Here is a 20,959-nt window from a genome sequence, read left to right as displayed (position 1 = left end):
AGGACATAAGCAAATGGAGAAGGTGAGACAAAAAAGGACCATTAACACCCTTTGGTGGTTACTCTTTCACAACCACTCATTTTCTTAGAGAAAGGAAGCCTTCATCAGGTACCTTCAGGCAACTGATGATCTTTTTTAGCTCTCCAATGCAACCACTTGACAACTTGCTGCTTGCTGTACTCCTCTTTCACTAACTAAACATCATAGAGCACTCCCTGAGCCACCGTTTGGCCAGCATGGTTGGTCTCAGGTCACGATCCTTCACTGTCGTGGTTTAACCCCAGCCAACAACTAAGCACCACGTAGCAGCTCACTCACTTCCCCCACCCTGGTGGGATGGGGGAGAGAATTGGAAGGGTGAAAGTCAGAAAACTCATGGATTGAGATAAGAACAGTTTAATAATTGAAGTAAAATTAAATAGAATAGTAGTAATAGTAATAATAATAATATAATAATACAATAACAATATACAAAGCAAGTGATACACAATACAATTGCTCACCACCCGCCGACCGATGCCCAGCCAGTCCCTGAGCAGGGATCGCTGCCTCCTGGCCAACTCCCCCAGTTTCTATACTGGGCATGACGTCATATGGTATGGCATAGCCCTGTGGCCAGTCTGGGCCAGCTGCCCTGGCTGTGCCCCCTCCCAGCTTCTTGTGCACCGGGCAGAACACGGGAAGCTAAAAACTCCTTGACTGGTGTAAGTACTACTTAGCAACAACTAAAACATCGGTGTGTTATCAACATTATTCTCACACTAAATCCAAAACACAGCACTATACCAGCTACTAGGAAGAAAAATTAACTCTATCCCAGCTGAAACCAGGACATTCACTCCTCCACTAGACTATAACTTGGGAGATCACAGCTCTGTTGCTATTTGAATTGTGACCACCACATTCAGTCTATGCTATGCCTCAGATCTTCCATCTGTAAAATGGGAATTTTAATCTCTTACAATTCCGTGTGCAGCAGATAAATTCCACTCCACTGTGTCCCCGTGCCACTGACACAGGGGTACCTAAACTGAGAGATGTGGATGTCAGGGAAGCTACTACAGGTTTTAACTGTTACAGGACAACAAAACTGGACGAGTTCCCAGGAAGAGGCATGGAACAGAATGTGGCAAAAGGAAGAAAAGGAGGAACCAAGTGGGAAAATGAACATAACACCTCCACACAATGTCCCAGGTCAGACAGCCTCACCTCATCACACGGGGCTATCCTGTGAATCATGTCTTTCAGATGGCCAATCATCCGCTCTTCCTGAAAGTCATACGGGAATGTCTCCGTCCACTCTGTCAGCAACTGCAAGATTTTGGGTCCAAATTTTCTGATCCGTGCCTGAAATGGAAACCAGAATGACGGACAGAAATTGAAATGTGTTTACTCAGTAAAGTCTCCCAGTAAATATATATATATCTCACTGAAAGTGGGGCCAGATTTTCAAAGAAGGAACTGATGGTTGCACCTGCAAAATCTGCACACATGCAAACAAATAGTGTTGGTGCACAAATTATATATTTTGGCATGCAAAATATACCAGTACTTAGATGCACGCACAACTGTCTGTTTTACATGCAGATTTAAATATTCTGCACATGCAATTGGCCAGTTTATGGCTGGATGGACATTTTGTTGGTGCAACCTTTATACCTTTTTTAAAAACATCTGGCCTTTTTGCTCATTTGAACTACATGTTCTTCCCTTTTGTACTTACCACCCTCCTACGTTTTCACCCTTTCCTGAAAAATGGATTGCAACGTATTTCTTGACCAACAAAGAAGTCAGTCTTTTGCTTTCTGGCCCTATGAAAAAACTGCTTAGTGACCACTGGCAGATGTAACACGAGGAAGAAAAGACGGACAAAACACCAGCACTTTTGTAACTTTACCTGGGCTACTGATAATGTTGCTCTCTTCCCACGTGAGCTCAAGGTCATGATGGGACAAGGACACACACTCACATAACACACAGCTGATGCCAACTTTACTTTTGGTGTAGATTTATCTAAGGATGCAGCAGTGGGAATAGTCAGGAAGATGTGGGGCAAGGAGGAAAAGGTGGGGAACAGCACAACTGGTGCATTAGTATTATCTCAAAAGACGGCCAGTGTGGCTGCTTCCAAAGCTTCCATCCTCCGTCATCAAAGAACACGTGAAAAGGAAATTGCGTTAAACAACAAACTGCATTTTTATTTACAGAAAACATAGACGAAAACAAACAGCCTTCTCCCGCATCCTACGTACTGTAGCTAAAGTGTACCCTGTAATCAGTAAAAATTATACTCTTGAGCTCCACAGCTCTCTGCTTTTCAACCAAGGTGGTTAAAATGCATATTTCAGCTTTCCACCAACAACAGGTTTCAATGAACCACATCTCTAAAAATAGCTGCTGTCAGCTAGCATTAAGCTCGCGCTCAAAGACCAGCAGGTGGCTGCTAAAGGGAAAGCTTTCTTGGAAACTACAAAGGTCTGGGGAGACGTTTGCTCCAGCTGTGTAAACTGCTATTACGAATTGAAGGAGAGGACTGTGCAAGTCACAGGACACAACTCGGGGGATGGGAGGTCGCTTGTGTGCAAAGTTTCAAAGTCAGCCCCGCTCTCAGGAACACAAAATCAGCTATGTCCCACCAACTCTGCATTACTACAGGCTAGTCCAAAATGCAGACTCACCTCAGGCAGATTGGGAGATCTTCATAATAAGATAATGTTTCTCATTTCTTGCAAAGTTTAATGAGCAGCAAAACTTTGCAACGCTCACATTTTAATCCTCCTAAATTTGCATCTGCCATAGCATCGGAGAATAGAACCCATCACACCTCAGAAAAATTGGTTTGGATGCTGTACCTCATACAGATATTTCTATTAACACAGACTGCATGGGCAACCCAAGTATCAGATTTCTATGTAGTCTGGCTGATTGCTCTCCATAGTGAGGGCAGAGCTCCTGTTACTCATACAACCGGTTGCCTGGGCAAAAACAAGCACACATGTTCAGATGTTGGTGATTCAGTATTTGATGCCAAAAATACCATTCCAAAGCTGGAAAGGCTGATCTTGAGAATCATTTCAGAATTTGGGGGTTTTCAGAAAGTTGCAACTAATGCACGATGTTCTTCCCTCCACTGCACTGAAGATGGATCTCCTGCTCCAGTTAATGTACTGGATAGGTCTTCATCTATGCACTGAGGAGAGCTTGGGTGGAATCCAGCACTGAATAGGATCCAGTGGGATCCATCTCCAACGTAGCATCTCTGGGACTGCCAGAGGATGCACATGTGTTGTTACACACTGTATCAGTCTGCACAGTCCCTAGGGAAAAACAGGAGGAGCGCCGACGCAGTTAACAGCTTGGATTTTCTCATTCTGTTAGCTTGTCACAGCCTCACTACTGCTTCAACTCGTTCCTGGTGGGCCAGACAGCGCCGCTCCGCAGCACGGCTGTGCGGACGATCTGTTGGTGCCAGCAACGGGAGGTCAGTGGGTAGCTGCATGCTGTTACGTGGCGTTCAAAGTGACAGGTAAGGCCAAGAGGAAATATTACTATACCAGAAGCAAGAAAGCAAAAGGGCAGATGCATTAAGTGAAAATGGGAAAGAGAGTGGTGTGTCAACATCTGCAATTGACAGTGTGTGAGGTTTATGTCCTACCTCCTTGCATCCCGCAGGCTTCATCAGAGCCTTAAAGAAGTTAAGAAGGAAAGTCACCTGGGAAGACTGAGACGGGGGAAAGGGAAAATTAGAAGAAGATTTGAAGTGACTAGTGCCTGAAGCACTGCTCTTGGACATGGATACTAGGATGCTTCAATGTCAGGATCTCAGCAGCAACCGTCATCCTTTATGAGAAAGTTTTGTTCAATCCAAAGGGAGGCAAAGGACACGCACCAGAGCCCCAGAATTCTCTGCCCATTAAAAATACCTCACATTTTTCTGCTGTAAAGATAAACTAACCTTGTCCAGCACGGGGTCATCCAGCCGCTGCTGCTCAATGCACTTGTGACAAACTCGGGACAAAAGCTCATGGGGTTCGATGAAGAGTCTGGAACTCAGCAGGAATGTAAAGATATAGGCTTTCTGCGGGAGAAAGAGAAGCAGACCTGCTGTCAGCAGCTGCACAGTCAGTAATATTAGCCATAAAAGCCCCAAACTCCACAGTTTTTGCATTTCCACTGGGACAGACCTTTATGTCTAAAAGACGTAAGGATTCCTGACCCTGAGAATAGAATGGGTTACAGTGGGTGCAGGAGGCAGTGGCATCTCCTTCCTCCACAGCATCCAATTCCAGCCTGTGGTTGCCCAAACCCCGTGCAAACGTCCAGCGAAGACAGTGTGTAGGTCACCCTACAGGAGCGAGTCCAGGTATAGGAGACAGCACAACCAGGGATGCGCGGAGGCCAGTGAAAGTTAAATGTGTAGACACTCGGGCATCTCTGCATCGTACTGGGTTGTGAGCTGCAGACGCCCCCAGATTAGTCACATCTTGCTATAGCCCTGCAGGTCTCACCCAGCCTGTTCTAAGGAATATTTCATTTATTCTACTGACTCCCCAAAATTCATTTCTATCAGCCAAGTCATATCATATGCAGTCCCACAACTGTGAAGCTGTGGGAAGCAGGCCTGTTGGATAAATCCTTGGATTATTTAAAGTATTCCAGCAGTGAATTTAAAATATATGCATGAATCCTCAGTTGTTTTCATCCTGACCCCTCCCGGCGCCTGGATTATCTTCTTTCCCCCAGACCTAGCCACACTCCAGAGCAGGAGGTATAATATTACACATCACACGTTGCTTAATGAAAATCTCACAGCCTAATCTATTCATTACCTATTTTTATTGCCTTTCTGTTCTTTTTTTTTAATTGATATGCTTCTTTATTACTTATTTTTAGCTGATCAGAAACTGAGCTGCACGTAATTTAAAACATGCTGTCTGCTCTGCATTGATAACTTTCGTAGTCTTCTAAACTGCCCAGAAGTCAATGCGACTCTGTGCTTTGAAATAAAACCTTTCTATAGAGATATATTAGCACTTAAAAGTCTTCCAGTCAAACTCCATCCTGAATTCCACTGAGAATGTGCAAAATGCAGTGAAGTCAATGGTTTGCAGGACAATAAAACTGCTTCCAGTTTAGATCCTCACACTGTTGGTGAAGAAACACTGAATATTTACTGACGGAGCAAGGATTAGGATCTGGATGTGCTGTCCAGTGACTGCACAGTTGGTGTGAATATAACCCTAGGTAAATTATGAACCCATCAGAAGGAGCGTCTCTGTTGTCACTGAGGGAATGCTTTGTACATGCAGACAAACGTGGATGACTTCAGCAGCTACTGAAATTCAGCTAATTTAATGCCAGTTCAGACTTGAAGTTTTTTGCTTCAGTCTTCATCTAAACCTCTCTGGGATGCACTGCTATTTTTGAAGTGCTCCGACTGATATATCACTAATTCATCACCACCACAGCTTTCCCTCCCTCGCCTCGTTCTCTTATTTAAAGGCAGTATCAACTTTGGGATCTGCTTTTTCATGGGAACAATTATAGAGCAGTGAAATAGCATTTAAAGCAATGCATCAATTTACCAAGCTTTAATTGTATGCAGCTTTTAAATTAGCCCTCTTAATTCAAAATTTAACACATTTGCACTTTTGCATAAAGTGCTGCCCCAATTCATCAAAATTAAACCGTTTATTATACTGTGAACTGCTTACTTCAGGGTAGTAATCAGTGGTAGGTATGAGATGCTGGATTAGAGCATCCAGAGATGCTGAGGTAAGGTTTCCATCCTGGAAGATCAGTCCTCCTTGTTCATCTTCTTTTGAAGTATGTAGATGAGGGCTGAAGCCACATGGGGTAAACATACTGGTAGAACTCAGCGTTTGGGGCATGCCTTCCTACAAAAGACAGAAACTCACATCAGGGACAAATCCATCAGATTCACAGCCACATCTGTCTTCTGGTTGATTTGAAAAACACAAGCCATTAATGAGAGCTTCCTGTTCACAAAATTAACATGATTGCTTCATTATAACCTCTTTTATCGTTGTCATTTGTAGATCAAGCCTGCGATGGGAAATACACAGGAGAATGGAACGTTTGGATTTATGCTTTTGGGCCACAAAGGGACATCAGCTGCTTTGGGTTCCCACCCCAATCAAGTGTGTCTGTGATGATCCCCTTTTTGCTACCAGCCTTGGTCAGTCCCATGTAGGAGAGGCAAGATACTTGGGACCTGAATTCAGCAGATTCCTGAGCAGAACAGAGCTGCTTGTTTGAACCTCTGTCCCCCTGAGAAGGAGGCAGGGAGAATTTAGGGTGAGAGAGGGAGAGAAAAGGGGTGCCACCCAAGGGTTGCTCAGGATGGACCTTGAGAAATGCTCTGTGGCTCCCATGGGACAGCAGAGGTGTCAGAGTGAGCGAGGGGTAGCAGCAGAAGTCAACTGGAGGAGGATGGAAAAATGAAGGGAGTTGGAGGGAACTGAGAACGTGGGAGCTGACGAAGAGATTAAAGAGCAACGAAAAGAGAAACAAGGGAGAGGGAGAAGGCAGACATCCGCACTATTTTTGGAGCCTGAAGTTAGTCAGTCCTAGATCTATACTTAGGCACTAAATAAATGTTTCAAAAAGATCCTGAGCACTCATCGACTTCACTAGAGATGCAGAGTCCTCAGCACCTTTGAAAAGGAGGCCAGGCAAACTCGGAGCATGTAGCCCAGTTTCAGGCTCCCTGTATTATCAGTTCTCTGGGTTCTCCAGGTTGCATTCTAGGCTCCATCTCAATTTCATGGCTTACAATCAGCTTTTAATGTTTCTTCTTTTGAGCAAAGTTGGTTCGTTCCTGAATTGGTGCAGTGGGATGACAGATTTTGCCCTGAGAGCTTTAAAGCATCTCCAGCTGCCTCTGAAATCCCCCCTAGAAGCCACTCCGATTTCAACAACAGGCAGTGTTATAGGATGTGGACTGGAAAAAGAACAGTGCATGCTCACTCCCAGGTCAGCAAATATATCATCCAGAGCAAGGGACCCCTCTGTGACCTGAAGATTTGCTTCACAATTTGATTTTACTTGGCGTGAGGGAGGATGGGAAAGAGATGAAGGAAGGGAAGAGTCCTCGGGCCAACCTTTACTCCCCTGAGCAGCTACAAAACATCTCCCAGGACTCCGGCTCTCCCTCCTGAGCATAACCTCTGTCTGCTGGAAGAGCAAGATCTGCACCCCGCGGCCCGCTGCGCCGGCACCGACCTCCCACGTCGGAAGGCACAGGGCCACAGGCTGACACTGCCGCTGCGCCTCAGCCTGCCGACCCGTCCTGCCTGCTGCTGCTCAGTCACAGGCAGTCAGCAGATAGGCCTTATTTTCCAACACATTGCTCTGCTCTGTTCTTTACCCTGTTCCATCTAGTATTCTGCCTCTTCATCATCCGACACAACTTCAAAAGCTGCCCCATGGATTTGGCTTAAAAACTTGAGTTTGTGTTTCTCCCTCAAATATTCTGGTAAATGTGCTGCGACCCAGACAGCTCCGCTTTAGTTACATGTGCAGTACATTGTATTTACTTGTGAAAATATCCTCACGTGCAAAAGCACCTCTCTGCCTGGCACAACCCATCTACTCCCCCAAGCTCAGGCTGCTGCAACTTGCCAACTCCGAGCAACCTTGGGCTGCCGAGGATGAGAAGGGCCGTGTGCCTGTACGCCAGGCAGGGTGTGAAGGCCTGGGAGAGGCTGGGAGCTGGGTCCCAGCACTGTGGGAGATCAGGCTTTACAAGCAAAACTTGGGTGACTTCATCCTTCAAAGGAGCAACTCTGCCCTGGGAGCCAGTGGTTCGGTTACTGCATCTTATCTCCTTCTGGGAGGCTCGCACAGGCTGGGAGTGAGGGCTGCCTTCAGGATTTGCAATCAAACAGAAAGGAACCAAAATGTCAAAACCAACAAATTCCTGCCTTGACTGAAAAATAAAATAGATGTCAAGGATTTTAGTTTAGTTTAAAGACCAGAATATCTGAATGTCATCCCAGCCAGAATGGAAGTTAAAGTATCTAGTTTTAATGAATGTGCAGATGTGTCTGTTAATAAGGCTCTGAGAGCAAGTAATTGCTGCTTTTTGTTCACAGCTCAGACTCTGTGTAGTAAATGGGAAAGACTGCCAAATCCCATTTGTTACTTCTAACACGCTCTATGTTACGTCTTGTTTCTATGGCAATAATCCCAAGACGGACTGCGTGTCCATATAGATCAAGAAATAAATCTCATGGACATATAGCTGTCTAGATGAGGAAAAGAAAAAGTTAAAACAGCTGTGAACTTACAGGACACATCCTGGCTTCAGCATTAAACAGAACTGAAAGTAATAATTTATTCAGTGCAATTCCTCACTGTCAACACCATTTTTATTATCAAATAGAAATATATCTAAACAGGATATTGCCTGAACTTTTGCATCTCATTACATGAGAAATCTTGCCAAAATACATAGTACTGCTTCTTAAGAAAAAGTTACCTTTTTTTTTTTTAACTGAATAAAAACAGCTGTACAACTGTCACCGAGACATCCGCCTTGGGTATTGTTAAGAAATTAAATTTGACTTTTTATTGTGAAATTCCTGGTCTTATCTCAAATTTTGAGGCAAGGCCTGTGTCATATCTGAGCTGGTGCCTGGTTGCCACCTTACTTGCCACTGAGGAAGACCTGAAGGTTTTAACTTCATGCCTTTTTGCTCACTGTTGACTGATACTGTTATGTTCACAGCAGGATGAAGGCCAACTGTATAGAGACTGAAAACCTCTTGCACTACTAAGTTTGATAATAACTAACATTAGTCTTTGGCAGACAGGGATTTAGGACAGGGACTTCTCTGCTCACGATACCTCATTTCTTTTTCTGTTCATGCAGTTTCCAAAGTACTCTTTTCAAAAGCACTAAATAGAAACAAGATCTTGCTTTGAAAGAGCCCAAATATGTGATTGCCTGCAGTAGGCAGAAGACGAGGTTATGCTGTCAATCACTCGAAGAATACAGAAACAACAAGGGAAGCATTGAGAGAGGAAAACAAACAAGCAAACAGCCTCAAGGAGATTTGTCTTATTGTACTGACGGTGGTTTGGATGATGGAAAAGGTAGGTGGTGTAGACAGAGCCAGACCCTTCTCCGAAGAGCACAGTGACAGGATGAGAGGCAACACCCCCAGGCTGCAGAAGGGAAATTCCAGCTCAACATAAGAGAAAATCCTCACATTTTTTCCAGTTTCACTCTGGAAGAGGAATCTGGAAAGGATGTTCAATCTCCACGCTGGGAGATTTTCAGAACTCAACTAGACAAGGCCCTGAGCAATCTGAACAAACTTTGAAGTTAGCCCTGCTTCAAGCAGAAGCTTGGACTAACACCACAAGAGGCCCCTTCTGATTAACTTTTCCGTGATTCTAATACATGTCTGTCTGAAACTGTTGCAGTACTGCCCCGCTTCTGCACTTTTTAATATAAACCATAGCAAGCAAAATTCTAATCCAGATCATTAGTTATTTGTAAAGTCCATGTTGGGTGTAAAAACTTTTTCCACTTTTCCTGGAAACAACAGCCCACACATGGTAAAAATGGCACAAAACTTCACTTGAAGACCACTTGGACTTAATCTGAAGTCAGTGAGATTTAAGCATGTGAAAATTCAGCAGGTAAGTAGTTCCCTGAACTTTAGTCCAATTCAACACACAATGTTTTGCTGTTCCTCTCACTTCAGAAGGAAATCAGATGCCAATTTCAACCAAAATTTGCAGGATGATACAGAGATCTCAAAAGTGTCTGAGCTCTTCCACGTGCCGTAAAGCTGAGCAGCTGGGTAGAGGAGAAAGACCCAAATTACTGACCTTCTGGGCAAAGAGCAGCGATGTAAGGTGCCCTGTTACTGGACTCAAGAGGACTTGTATGGAGGTGAGCGACCTTACAAACACACTAGCTGAAGGAACAGCATCCATCACCCTTGCTAAGTATAGGGAATTCTGAACATACCAGAAAAATCCGAACCTCCAAGTTTCACAAGTTCTGCTGCTCTTATGCATACTTACTAAGACCTGGAAATTTCCAGCAGTTAACATACTGGAGGGCTGGTGCCCTGACTTTGGAAGGATATACTGCTCCACACTGGTCCCAAAACGAGACTTAATGCTTGTGGGTTCAGAAGGAGCAGAGACACTTTGCTAACAGCACACAGGCTTTTGTGGCAGTGACAAGGGTAAAATATAATGTGTGCCTTGAAGGACCGCTTTGATAAATGGTGCTCTGGAGGGAGCACTGCTGGTGGGGGGATCTTAGTGAAGGGCAGGCTTCCACACCCTGCCATGCAAAATGACTGATGATACAGGTGGCTGCACACACATGGCACTAAAACTATCCCTGTGCTCTAAAGGCCTGAGAGCTGGAGACGTGAAAATGTCTCTGCACTGGTTAAAACAAAAACAAAACAAAAAAAACCAAAACCAAAACAAACAAACAAAAAAAAAGGAAAGAAAATGCAAAGGGAGGCTGTTTCTGGAACAGGTTTCCATTACACAGGACCTTCCATGTGGAAGAAGGCAGGGCATGTGGCTCCTTCCTTGCCTACAGAAACACAAGGTTATAAAATGGAAAAAAGCAGGCTGAACTCAGCACTGACACCTGCACAAAGCCAACATAAAATGCTGCTGAGCCAGGACCATAGTATTTTGCATTTATTTTACCAAAATAAATGGTGAAGACCACCAGCAGCGGCACAGTGCAATCAATAATCCCAGCTCTGTGCAGGTGCTGCTGAGCAAGAAGGCACAAGAAAGGTCCCCCTCAACAAGTGTTGGGGCACTTTGCAGTAAGGTGTCCTGGTGACCCTCTACCCCTAGGAATGAGGAGGACAACGGTGTCACACTGGATCATAGTGGGCTCCTCAATGTTCCCTCAGATCTTGGGGTTGTGTGTTCAGCCAAGGATTCTCTGATTGGGAAATGCAACAGCTCAAGCAACAGCTTGTTTAACCGTGGTTTGTCCGGAGGATAAAGTCGAGTTTGCTGGCAGTGAGCCCATTGCCACTGCAGAGGAAATGCACTTCTGGGGCGTTACGGCAATAACTGGAACACGGAATCTTCTCCTCTATTTATTTCTACCTCTACTCCTTTTTGCTGTTTTTCTGATTCATCATTCTTAGGTTTTATTGACTATTACAAAGTGCCTTTTCTTTACATTCTTTTAATATATTTCATACTTTCATAAGATTGGAAAAGAAATTAAAAAGTAATGGCAATATACTGCTTTTTTATATCTTTCTCCACTGGCCAGGACTGCTAAGTATTCCAACACAGTGATGAAAATAGGCAATCCACAGACACTTCTCACTGCAAATTATGCTGCTTACACAAAAATATTTAAGGACTTGATTTACTGAGCCAAAGCATGAGACCAAACAATCACCAATACTTGGGAGAAAAGCCACACACAAACTCTGCACCTATCTACAACTGCAAGTGCCTTAAAACCTCTAGAAAAACAGTGCCCAAACCTGAAAACTGAGCTGGGCATGACTTAAAGATAAGGACTGCCTAACCACACACATAACATGGACCCACCGATCTCCAGCAAGAGCGGTTCGATGTACTAGAGGATGGCTAACAGGCTGCCAGCTCTGCCTTCCTAGTGCCAGCCAGGTGACCTGCGGCAGAGCCACGAGGGTAAATACCCCACCAGCATTCCCCAACTCCACCACCTGCTGTTACAAACATCCCCGTGGCGAGTACAGTTAATGCTTAAGTGGACACGAAATGTTCAGGAAACATTTAATGTGTTTTTCAGCAGCTTTGATGTGATAAGTGTTTTATCCTTTTATCAAAAACTTAATCACACTGTTTACTTTTGATCTTCATTTCATTTCTGCCTTCCATCTGCTCTGCCTCTCTCAAGGGGAAACAAGCTGGTACCATGTGACGAATGTAGCTGCAGACTTATCTTCCCACCCACTTAACTTCCAGATTAACAAAATAAATAAAACCCTTCCCACTTTAGGGATGAAAGGCACAAGCTTTTGACAGTCTCCCACCAGAATTACAGGAGACAGAGGATAGTAAGGGATGGTGTGGAGGTTGGGGTGTCCATCTGTGCCATGCGGGAGGCTCCAGTTTCACTCGCTATCCTGACCGTGATGGTGGGCTCCTCCTTGCAAGAACTCAGGACGTGCAAGTCACTGCTCAGCAAGCATGAGCAGGGGATAAATCAAGGGTACAGTAGACTTAAGGTCAAACATAATTTGGCAAGGCACAGACTTTAACAAATATACCTCATCTAGAGTGAGTTGGACTGGTTCTTACTCCCACCTGGGAACAGAGGCAGGACACATCTCCCATCCCATCCCATCCCAATCCTGCAAAAGTCTTTATTGATCCAGCTTTCACCAAAACCAGACAGTTCAAGGAAGTGAAGATGGTTCACACCAAGACATTTTGGAAAAACATCTTGGAGAATTCTTGGCCAGCTTTAGTAACCAAACCTATTATCCTAATAATCTCTCTATGTGACATTGGAAGAGCTTTTTTGAAGGATTTCCTCTGCTCCAAAAGCATTGGGAACAAGGGATGGAATAGCAGGAAAAGAGAAAGAATCACAAGCAACCAGCATCTTCTCTAGATGGATGTTGGCCCAAATGATCTAATGGACTGCACAGGCCTGCAGCTCAGAACAGACATGCAGATCTCTCCTTTGCAATACCACCAAACCCAAGGCCCGGTTTGTTCTAATTCACATGCAGGTGAATCCTGCCCCAAACAAAAGTCACTACTGTGATGGACAAACAGTAGGATAGGAAACTGGAGCCAAAGGTGATCTACTTAATGCCACAGGTGGGAGAAGAACCAACTCCCCGTCCTACTCATTGGGCTTTGGGGTCCAAGCTATAACCAGAGTTACCATCTAGGTAGCTTGGAAAAGACTTTGACTCCTAACCTGAGACTCAAGTAGGTAACGACTGAAGAAGCCAAAACAACTGTGCTGTGGAGCAGGTTGTACAGTGCAGGCGAGTTTCAAACCCTCCCCCTTGACAACTTCACAGACAGCCTGAACACACAAACTCGAGCCAGAAGGGTTTAGATGTTCGTAGATGCATTATTTGGCATGAAGATGCTTTTATCAGTGATGCTTCTCATCTCTGCCACGTGCTCCCTGTGGGTCGGGACATGGCGCAAGTCCTTCAGCTGTTCCCCATGAAGCACTCACTTTCTGCCCTGTCCCCTGGGGAACAAACCCTGCTCCGTGCTCTCAGCCAGGACAGCATGAGACACAGTTGGGTCTCATCTGCCTCAGTACCTGCCCACCACTGCCGTACAAGCCCTAAATACTGGTGGGCTCAGCAGAAACTTCAGTAACAGATGCTCATTTTTCTTCACATGACTTTCAGTAATTTTCCAGCTATTCATCTTTGCAGACAAAAAAAAAAAATTCAGAAGATAATCGTAATGAGTTAAAATTCAGATTTTTCTCTATTTCTTTTGTAGGGCGGGAAGCAGAGGAAAGAAGAGAAAGAATTCCAATGTTTCAGAAAACAAAAGGAAAACCACTGCAAAGTAATTGCTTCCAGTTGTCAAGGTCATGGTTCAAAACATTTTTTCAGCAAGACTACCTGTCATTAACAAACTCAATGTATTTGATGCTGATGTAATTAGGAAACTGGTAGCAAATGTAACTTTGTTTTCACCTTTTCACCAGGCCATAAAACATTCAATTTACAGTGCATGAAGTTGTGAGATTGCAGAAAACTCAACCTGTCAATCCCAATACTGGTGGAAATGGGTAAATGAGCAATATAATGAAGCTACACAACTTAGAAACACAAAAGAATCACAAGGGAAAAGAACCGTAGGATGGGAAAGGTGGGGAAAAACACTTAACTGCAATATTCTCCAAACTCAGTAACAACAATGACATCTCGATGCGGGCTGGCTCCCTCCCCCTTCCTACCCATTCCTTGCAGCAGCTGAGGCACTATACTGAGATTCCCATGAATGAGATTGAAGAGCAGCAAGTGAATTTAAGGGTTTTGGGTACCTAATCAGAATTAGACAACAATTCTATTTCCTTTGATCCTACCTGGTTCTCACCTCTTACTCATCTCCCCTCCGAAATCACTTCCCTAAGGAATTGAACCCCACAGTTCTCTCATGTGGAGCCTCCTTTGGGTGCTGCAGATCCAGAGGGGATGGAAAACTCCTGACGAATCTAAACCAACAATTGCAAAAAGCAACTTTGGGTAAAGTAAGGGAAAGGAGAGCAGAGCAGCAGAGAGCGAGAGCGCAGCTCTACAATGTGTTGTGGCGCATGGCACTCCAGAGCAGGGGAGGGATGTGGGCCAGGAGCCTCAGGGTGCCTGGAAAACTTGGGGTTTTTTTCCTTCTCTAACATTTCTTTTGGGGGTGAAGAAATTCCACTAACCACCTGGTTTGGCCCAAACTACTCCAAAATGCCCTGGGAGTTGCTGGAGCCTGAAGTTCAGGTGAGTGCTGCTGCCCATCCCCATTCCTGGGGAGGAGGGGCAGGGCTTGGCGAAGCCCCAGCCCTCAGCACAAGGTGGGGAAGGGGACGCACTGGGAAGCTCTGACTGGGGAGAACAGGCTACAAGAGCAACCGAGCTGCAGCTCCCACAGGGCACTGGGGAAGCACCTAAAGCACAAACCCTCTTCATCCAGTTTTTCAAGGAAAAACTGAAACCAAAGTGACATCTGCTGTGAAAAGCAGCTACACACACAGACTAAGCAATTCTTGATGGGCTTCCAACCTCCCCATGAAAAAGCATTCAAATCCAAAAGAGTAATTCCAGAGATTCAGACCAGAAACTGGGCCCAGCACCTCCAAACCAGCATTTACATTGCCCCAGAACATGCAGAGAAGCCATCGCATCTCCATCCTCTCCCTGGTAGCACTTAGGCGAGTCACGGAGCAAAGGCTCACGTTCATGGCAGGCACAAAACCAATCCTGGCTTCTTCTTTGCAGCAAACCTCCAAACCAGAAGGGCCCAGTGCAAGCAGCGCCTGCAGCGTAACTTCATTCCTCTGAAGACATTGCAACATGACAGGAAGAAGATTCAACTCAAACCCCACAGAAATTACTGGGCTCTGCATCTCACATATTTACGCTAGAACAAGAGCTTTTATTCTCCGAGATATGCGCGTAGCTGCATTCAAAGCCAGCCAAGAGGAGAGGCATGCGTACGTCTACCAGCTGCATTTTTCCCGTTGTGTCAGTGCAAATGATCACAGCTACTCTTGTACTAGAGGTTTATGAGAAATATCTTACAGCCAAAATCCTACAGTGAAAAACCAACTATGCTAACCAATTACCTCGAAATCTGACGGACGTGCTCAGAAAGAGGCTCAATTTATAGGTGAGGAGGCATTAAATCAATTACCAGCACGAAGCAAGCAAGAACAAGGTCACCTTGCTGAAGGAATATTTCTGTTTATGCTCATGTCAGAGTATTTTGTTCGATAGAGAAAAATGAAAACCTGATTATCATGAATTTGGTAGACTGGTCTGAAGTAGAATGTAAATCAGAAATGAGAAGATTTATGGCCAATTAAATTGAACTCCAATCAAAATCCCATTCAGGCAACAGTTCCCTGGGGGCTTCAATTTGTTAGTGCCACATTTTTTTAATAACTTTCTTTTTCATGTAACATCAGCAATAATAAAAGCCCTTCAATAACAAGCAGAGCTGTGAACACGTTATTTATTGTAAAATGCCATCATTGCCTGGAATCAGAAAGCATTGAAAGGACACACCGTAATCACTCAGGAACAACCCCCCATAAAACTGCAATGGGTGTAAACCTCTTTTTCTTAGTCTCAGAACAATTTCTCTTTTCATTAATCTGGTTGAAGTCTGAAGTATTTCTCCTGAGTAAGAGCGAGTTGGCATTGACCCAGGCATGAGACTGAACGCAACCTCTGATGTCTCAGACACTTTCCCAGTATTGCGAGTGCATGTGAAGTACAGGGCCAGTGCCGTATCTGTGCCTCATCATTATCAGATTTTTAGTAGTATTAGAGGGAGAACACCTCCCAGTATATTCCAGATGCCCTTGACAGTACTCAAATGTATGCTAAAGGCAGCAGTCTGGATTTCTCTCACTTTAGGCTAAGAAATCTATTTTCTGCTCTAATGTGCTTCTCTCCCCTTACACCTCCCCCTTCCTCCTGAGTTCCTGGTAAAACCCTTAGACAATATAAAAACTATTCTGGTATACAGGATTTTTTTTTTTTTAAAGAAAAAATTGTCTTTTTTCTTTCCTTAAGGAAAAGAAGGATTTCCTTTATGGAACATAAATGGAACCAGGAAAATGAGAGTACTTAGAGTGGGAATGAATTATTGTACCTTTTGTTAAACACAGAATTGCAAAATTTGCCCCAAGTGAAGTCAGAGCTCAACCAGGCATGGACGGAGAGGGAAATCCCGGAACAAAACCATGCAGGCAGCGCTCCCAGAAACCACTGACATCAACAGGAGCCTTTTGGCTCAGTTCAGTCGTCGCTGACGGGCCACCACAGTGACTGCCTGGAAATCAGTCAACGCTTGGATTTTCTTGCTCAGGCAGTAGCAGCGGTAAGGAGAGGAAGTTGTTTAAGGATAACTGACAGTTGTCAATCTGAAGGGCTCTGCAGTTTTGCAGGGCAGTCTGGGCCGTGGCATCATCAAACTCACACTTATAAACAAGAAAGCCAGCGTGGGAATTTTATTTAATATCTAAATACAGGGGCATGGCATCGCAACTGCCTTCAGACCTCAGCAGCCGCCTCCTCTCAGGAACAGCTTCTTCCAGGCCAAACCTGGAGGAATCAGAGCGGCTTAAAAGCAGCGTGGCAGAGTCTGGTCCCTGCAACGCTGACAGCCTTGCATGAGCAAGGACACCTCTCCCCATCTAAATGAATGCTGTCTCCACCGCGTGCTGTCAGAATTACCATGGAAAGCCCGTAAATAAAACAAAAATGCAGACTTCAGTCCTCCTCTCATGACATCTTGGTGAGAACAAGCCCTGACAGGAATAAAAACCCTCCCACACTAAGCAAAGCAATTCAGCTATTTATGCAGAAGGAAGAAGGAAAGCTGTATATCAAACAAATAATTACAAGAGCAGCTTTATCAGTCCCTGCTGATTACTCTCAGCTCGGTTTGATGATTCTGCCAGCACTCCACAGGTTGTTCAGAGGTGCATGTCACAACATTTCACTCGCAGTTCTTTCATTTATTAGCACCTACTGCTACCTGTCTCTTAGTCAAAAATCTTAGCATACATTTAGAAATCGGTCTCCTGGAGTCTGTCAGGGAGGTTTAAAAACCTGTAAATCATATTTTTATATATACACATACATCCTCAGACAGACTCCACACGTGAATATGAATGCATAATGATATATTTTGGGTGTTACATATATATATGCAGTTACATAGAGGCACACACATTTTTATATAAATGCATGCCCCCTCCCCAATAGGTAAATACAGCAATTCAAGTAACTTGATTATCACTGCTCCAGTTTGGTTGGGACAACATTTCATTTGACTCTTTTTTTCTTTCCCAATTCTCTAAAATATTAAGTGGAAGAGGATCAACCCTTTATCTCAGAAAACATCAATGCCTTCTGAAGAGCAACATAAGCTCTGTCACCAATATCGATTTATCACCACTGTTAATTACACTGTATTTGAGCCATGTTTAGTTACCAGACTAGCACAAATGTCTCTTAGATTTTTGCTCTTAATTGCCATGGTCTGTAGGCATCCCTGAGATTTATGTCCCACCGCGAGGAATCCTTTGTGGCAAGCACCTCTGTGCTTCGGGGTGCAGTGCCATGCTGAGGGGACGGACAACCGAGTACCTGATTTATGGTGCTCACATCCCCTGTCCTCGCCTTGCCTTTGAGAGCCGGGCACAGGACAGAGGATGCGTAAGATGCGAGAGGTCAGAGCCGAGCCTGTCAATGATGGATCCGGCCATGCAGGCTCCCTAACTAACTCCCCCCAGATGTCCCCCCAGCCCCAGGCTGGAGAGGCACCGATGATGACACTCAAAGACAGGACTTTATTCCCTACCAGGAAAAGGGGACAGAGCACAGGGGTACACCAGTGCAGCCAGCATCAGGATCCAGTCTTAGCTACAGATTTAGGTTATTTCATCCTAGCAGCCCCAGAGCGCTCCAGACTGACGAGCAGGCTCGTGCTGTATGGATGACATATGGATGTGTCTCCCTAAAAGAAACGAGCTCGCGAGCTTCTGGATTTCCCCTTCTGGAGCACCATCTGCGCCCGCTCCCAGTCCCACCACCCGCTGCCGCGGTGTGACCCGAGGCAGCTGGGCACGCACCGGCGCTCGGGCACTCGCCAGCCCCACGCTTCTCGCACGAGGCGAGAAAGCAGCAACATCATCTGTAGCTGTCCCCAAATTTAAACACATTCACACTGGAATATGCTCAGCCCACGCAAGTTCAACCTTCGCTTGGGCAGGCAAGGAGTCTTCTGCTGACAGATTTTCTCTGGCTGCATTAAGTATTTAAAAAAAAAAAAAAAAAAAAAAAAAAAAGACTCTGCTGACATTTAGGATAACACAGCAAGTCTAGAGCTGGAAAATAAATCCCTCAACTTCAGAAAGAGGGAATTTCAGCTGCGGCTCAAGTTCTGCTGCCGCCTCTTCTCCAAGGCACTGCAGGTGAGGGTGCTGGGCCCGTGCGGGTCCTGCCGGGGCTCTTGCACCCCAGGGAAGCGCCATGCTCAGCCCCAACCACCTCCTCCCCAGTGGGCAAAGGGCAGGGGGGAGTCACTGCCGAGCTGACTAATTGCTCATTAGCCAAAATTAACTCTGCGAGACACTTTGTGATCACTGCTAAAAGTCTGTCATTAAAAGGGACTGCAGACATTAGTTCTTTGCTTTCTATCCAAGCACCAGCTATGTGATGCTCTGGCTTCGGGATCAGCAATCTGCTCTCAGAGAAACATGGGAATCACCCGTGCCGAGCTGCCCGCGGTCCATCCAGCTCACCTACCTGCCTCTCACGCTGGCCACCATCGGAGCCATCACAGAAAGGGGCAACAGTGCTGCGGAGGGCAGAAATGCAATGGTTTGCTCACTGCAGCAGCCTCTTTCTGCTAGTTAGAGACTAGTTCATACCCTGAAACACAAGATTTAATATCCATCCAAAATCTGCTATTGTTATTGTTATTCTCAGTGCCCGTATAAAATTATGACCTTCAAGAACCAGCAAGCAGAAGCCTTCCTAGAGCTATGGTACGAAGCTCAGTGAAACACACGTGTGTTTGAGGATCCAACTTTAAATATCAGGGGATGGATTTTTTTTTTCTTGGCATCATTCCACTGATTTTTGTGGTATAAAAATCAGGGGTGAATATCGTCCAAGATATACACAAAATGAGCTAAATTCTGAACTGCACTTGCTGACCTCATAACTCTGCAGCAGTTGAAATGTGGGTTACAAAGCCAATTTCCATAAAGGACACGTTCAGTTAACAGTGGGAGACTGTGCTGACTCGAGCTGTGTGAGCACACTACTGAGATATTTCCCACATACTCTACATTCATTCCATGCTTTTGGGAAGTGCTCCTCAAAAGATGGTGTCAAGGGTGCAAATCCTATAGATCAGAAAGATGTGACCCACCAGAAACACAGAACTTTAACTCATTATTCTGGTGCTCTGAGAAGCCACAAACAAGACAGAGTTTTTCTTCCCCGCACCCTCCAAGGCTGCAGGGCAGCAGCTTGCTTAGCATACAGGCAGCCCAGATGGGGACATACACACACCCCTCCGTAGTGTTTGAAGTCGAACATGCTATACAGGGACACGATGAAAATCCCAAGTTTTGTCTATGGATAGGGCATAAAAAGCTCTATTCATTCATTCATTTTGCATATTGCTTGAGCAACAGTGAGGTTTTTAAAGCAGCAACTACTATTGTTACGAAATTGTACTATTTTAATAATATAACAAACTACCTGATACAAAATTTGAATGCACACCAGAGTTGTTACCCTGTGGCTAAATGTCTCACCCTTCCTTAATCTTCAAAGACTCCAGATCTGCACAGAGACATACACAACAGGACTTTAAATACTGTAGGGGACTTTCTGGTAAAATTATGCATGTACAGATATGCAAATATGTAGGATTTGCAAAAGGAAGAGTCTAATGTCATCTGTAATCTCTCAAGCCCATAGATTTACACATGCAATTGAAGAAAACCCTTGGCTTTCCACTCCGCATGGGAAATTGGATGAATCACATGCTCAAATTAGGGCTGGCACCACCACACAGATGGGGCCAAACTCTAATGATCTTATTTCTGTTCGGTGGCCACAAACTCAAGCCCTTGAAATCAGTTCAGCCCTATTCAAAAAGTATGCTTCTGCTTCATGGGGATAAGGGGAGTCACCTCTGCTCCCCAGATACAACCAATTGCTGACGTAAATACTTACAGCAACAAGGTTAGATAACACATTTAAAAATTCAGTATTCACAAATTTTCTAGGACTGCTAATACCAAAACCAGAAATGTACAACTTGTCTTGAAACCTTTATTCAGCTAAATAATCATTTCAGTTTGAATAATTCTAAAGGAGCTGAGCCAGCAGCCTTTTTCAAACAGATAATATTGACAGAAAGGAGCAAACACTGGTTTATGCTCAATTTAAGGCAATAACTAGAAGAAACATACAGCACGTTGTCAAATGGATATAAAACAAGTAGGAGTATGTGCTAGGAGAGAGAGGCTTCAAAGACTATTTTAGTACTACTTAGAATTTAAGTAATAATAGAGGTTAGGGGTCAAGACATCAGCAGGGTGTCCAAAACTTGCATGGATGGATTCCCAGTGCAAACACCCTGCACGGACCCAGTCTTTGGGAACAGGACTCAGGTTGCACTCACACAAACATTTACTGTCACAGGA

General features: G+C 44.7%; 1 protein-coding gene across 1 annotated transcript in view; it reads right to left on the bottom strand.

The window, feature by feature from the left end:
• Nucleotides 1-20,959, bottom strand: part of RASGEF1C (RasGEF domain family member 1C) — a 75,007-nt gene that overhangs the window by 22,300 nt on the left and 31,748 nt on the right. Inside the window, exons 2-4 of the mRNA XM_082324419.1 lie at nt 5,715-5,897; nt 3,956-4,078; nt 1,210-1,347 (exon numbers count right to left, since the gene is read on the bottom strand). Coding sequence (XP_082180545.1) covers nt 1,210-1,347; nt 3,956-4,078; nt 5,715-5,891 — 438 coding nt within the window. The 5' untranslated portion in view covers nt 5,892-5,897. The remainder of the gene's footprint in view (nt 1-1,209; nt 1,348-3,955; nt 4,079-5,714; nt 5,898-20,959) is intronic.

This window comes from Platalea leucorodia (assembly GCF_965183815.1).
Source record: "Platalea leucorodia genome assembly, chromosome: 11".
NCBI classification, from domain to species: Eukaryota; Metazoa; Chordata; class Aves; order Pelecaniformes; family Threskiornithidae; genus Platalea; species Platalea leucorodia.
The sequence above is the reverse complement of the archived record's forward strand: the minus strand, read 5'-3'. Positions and strand labels throughout refer to the sequence as shown.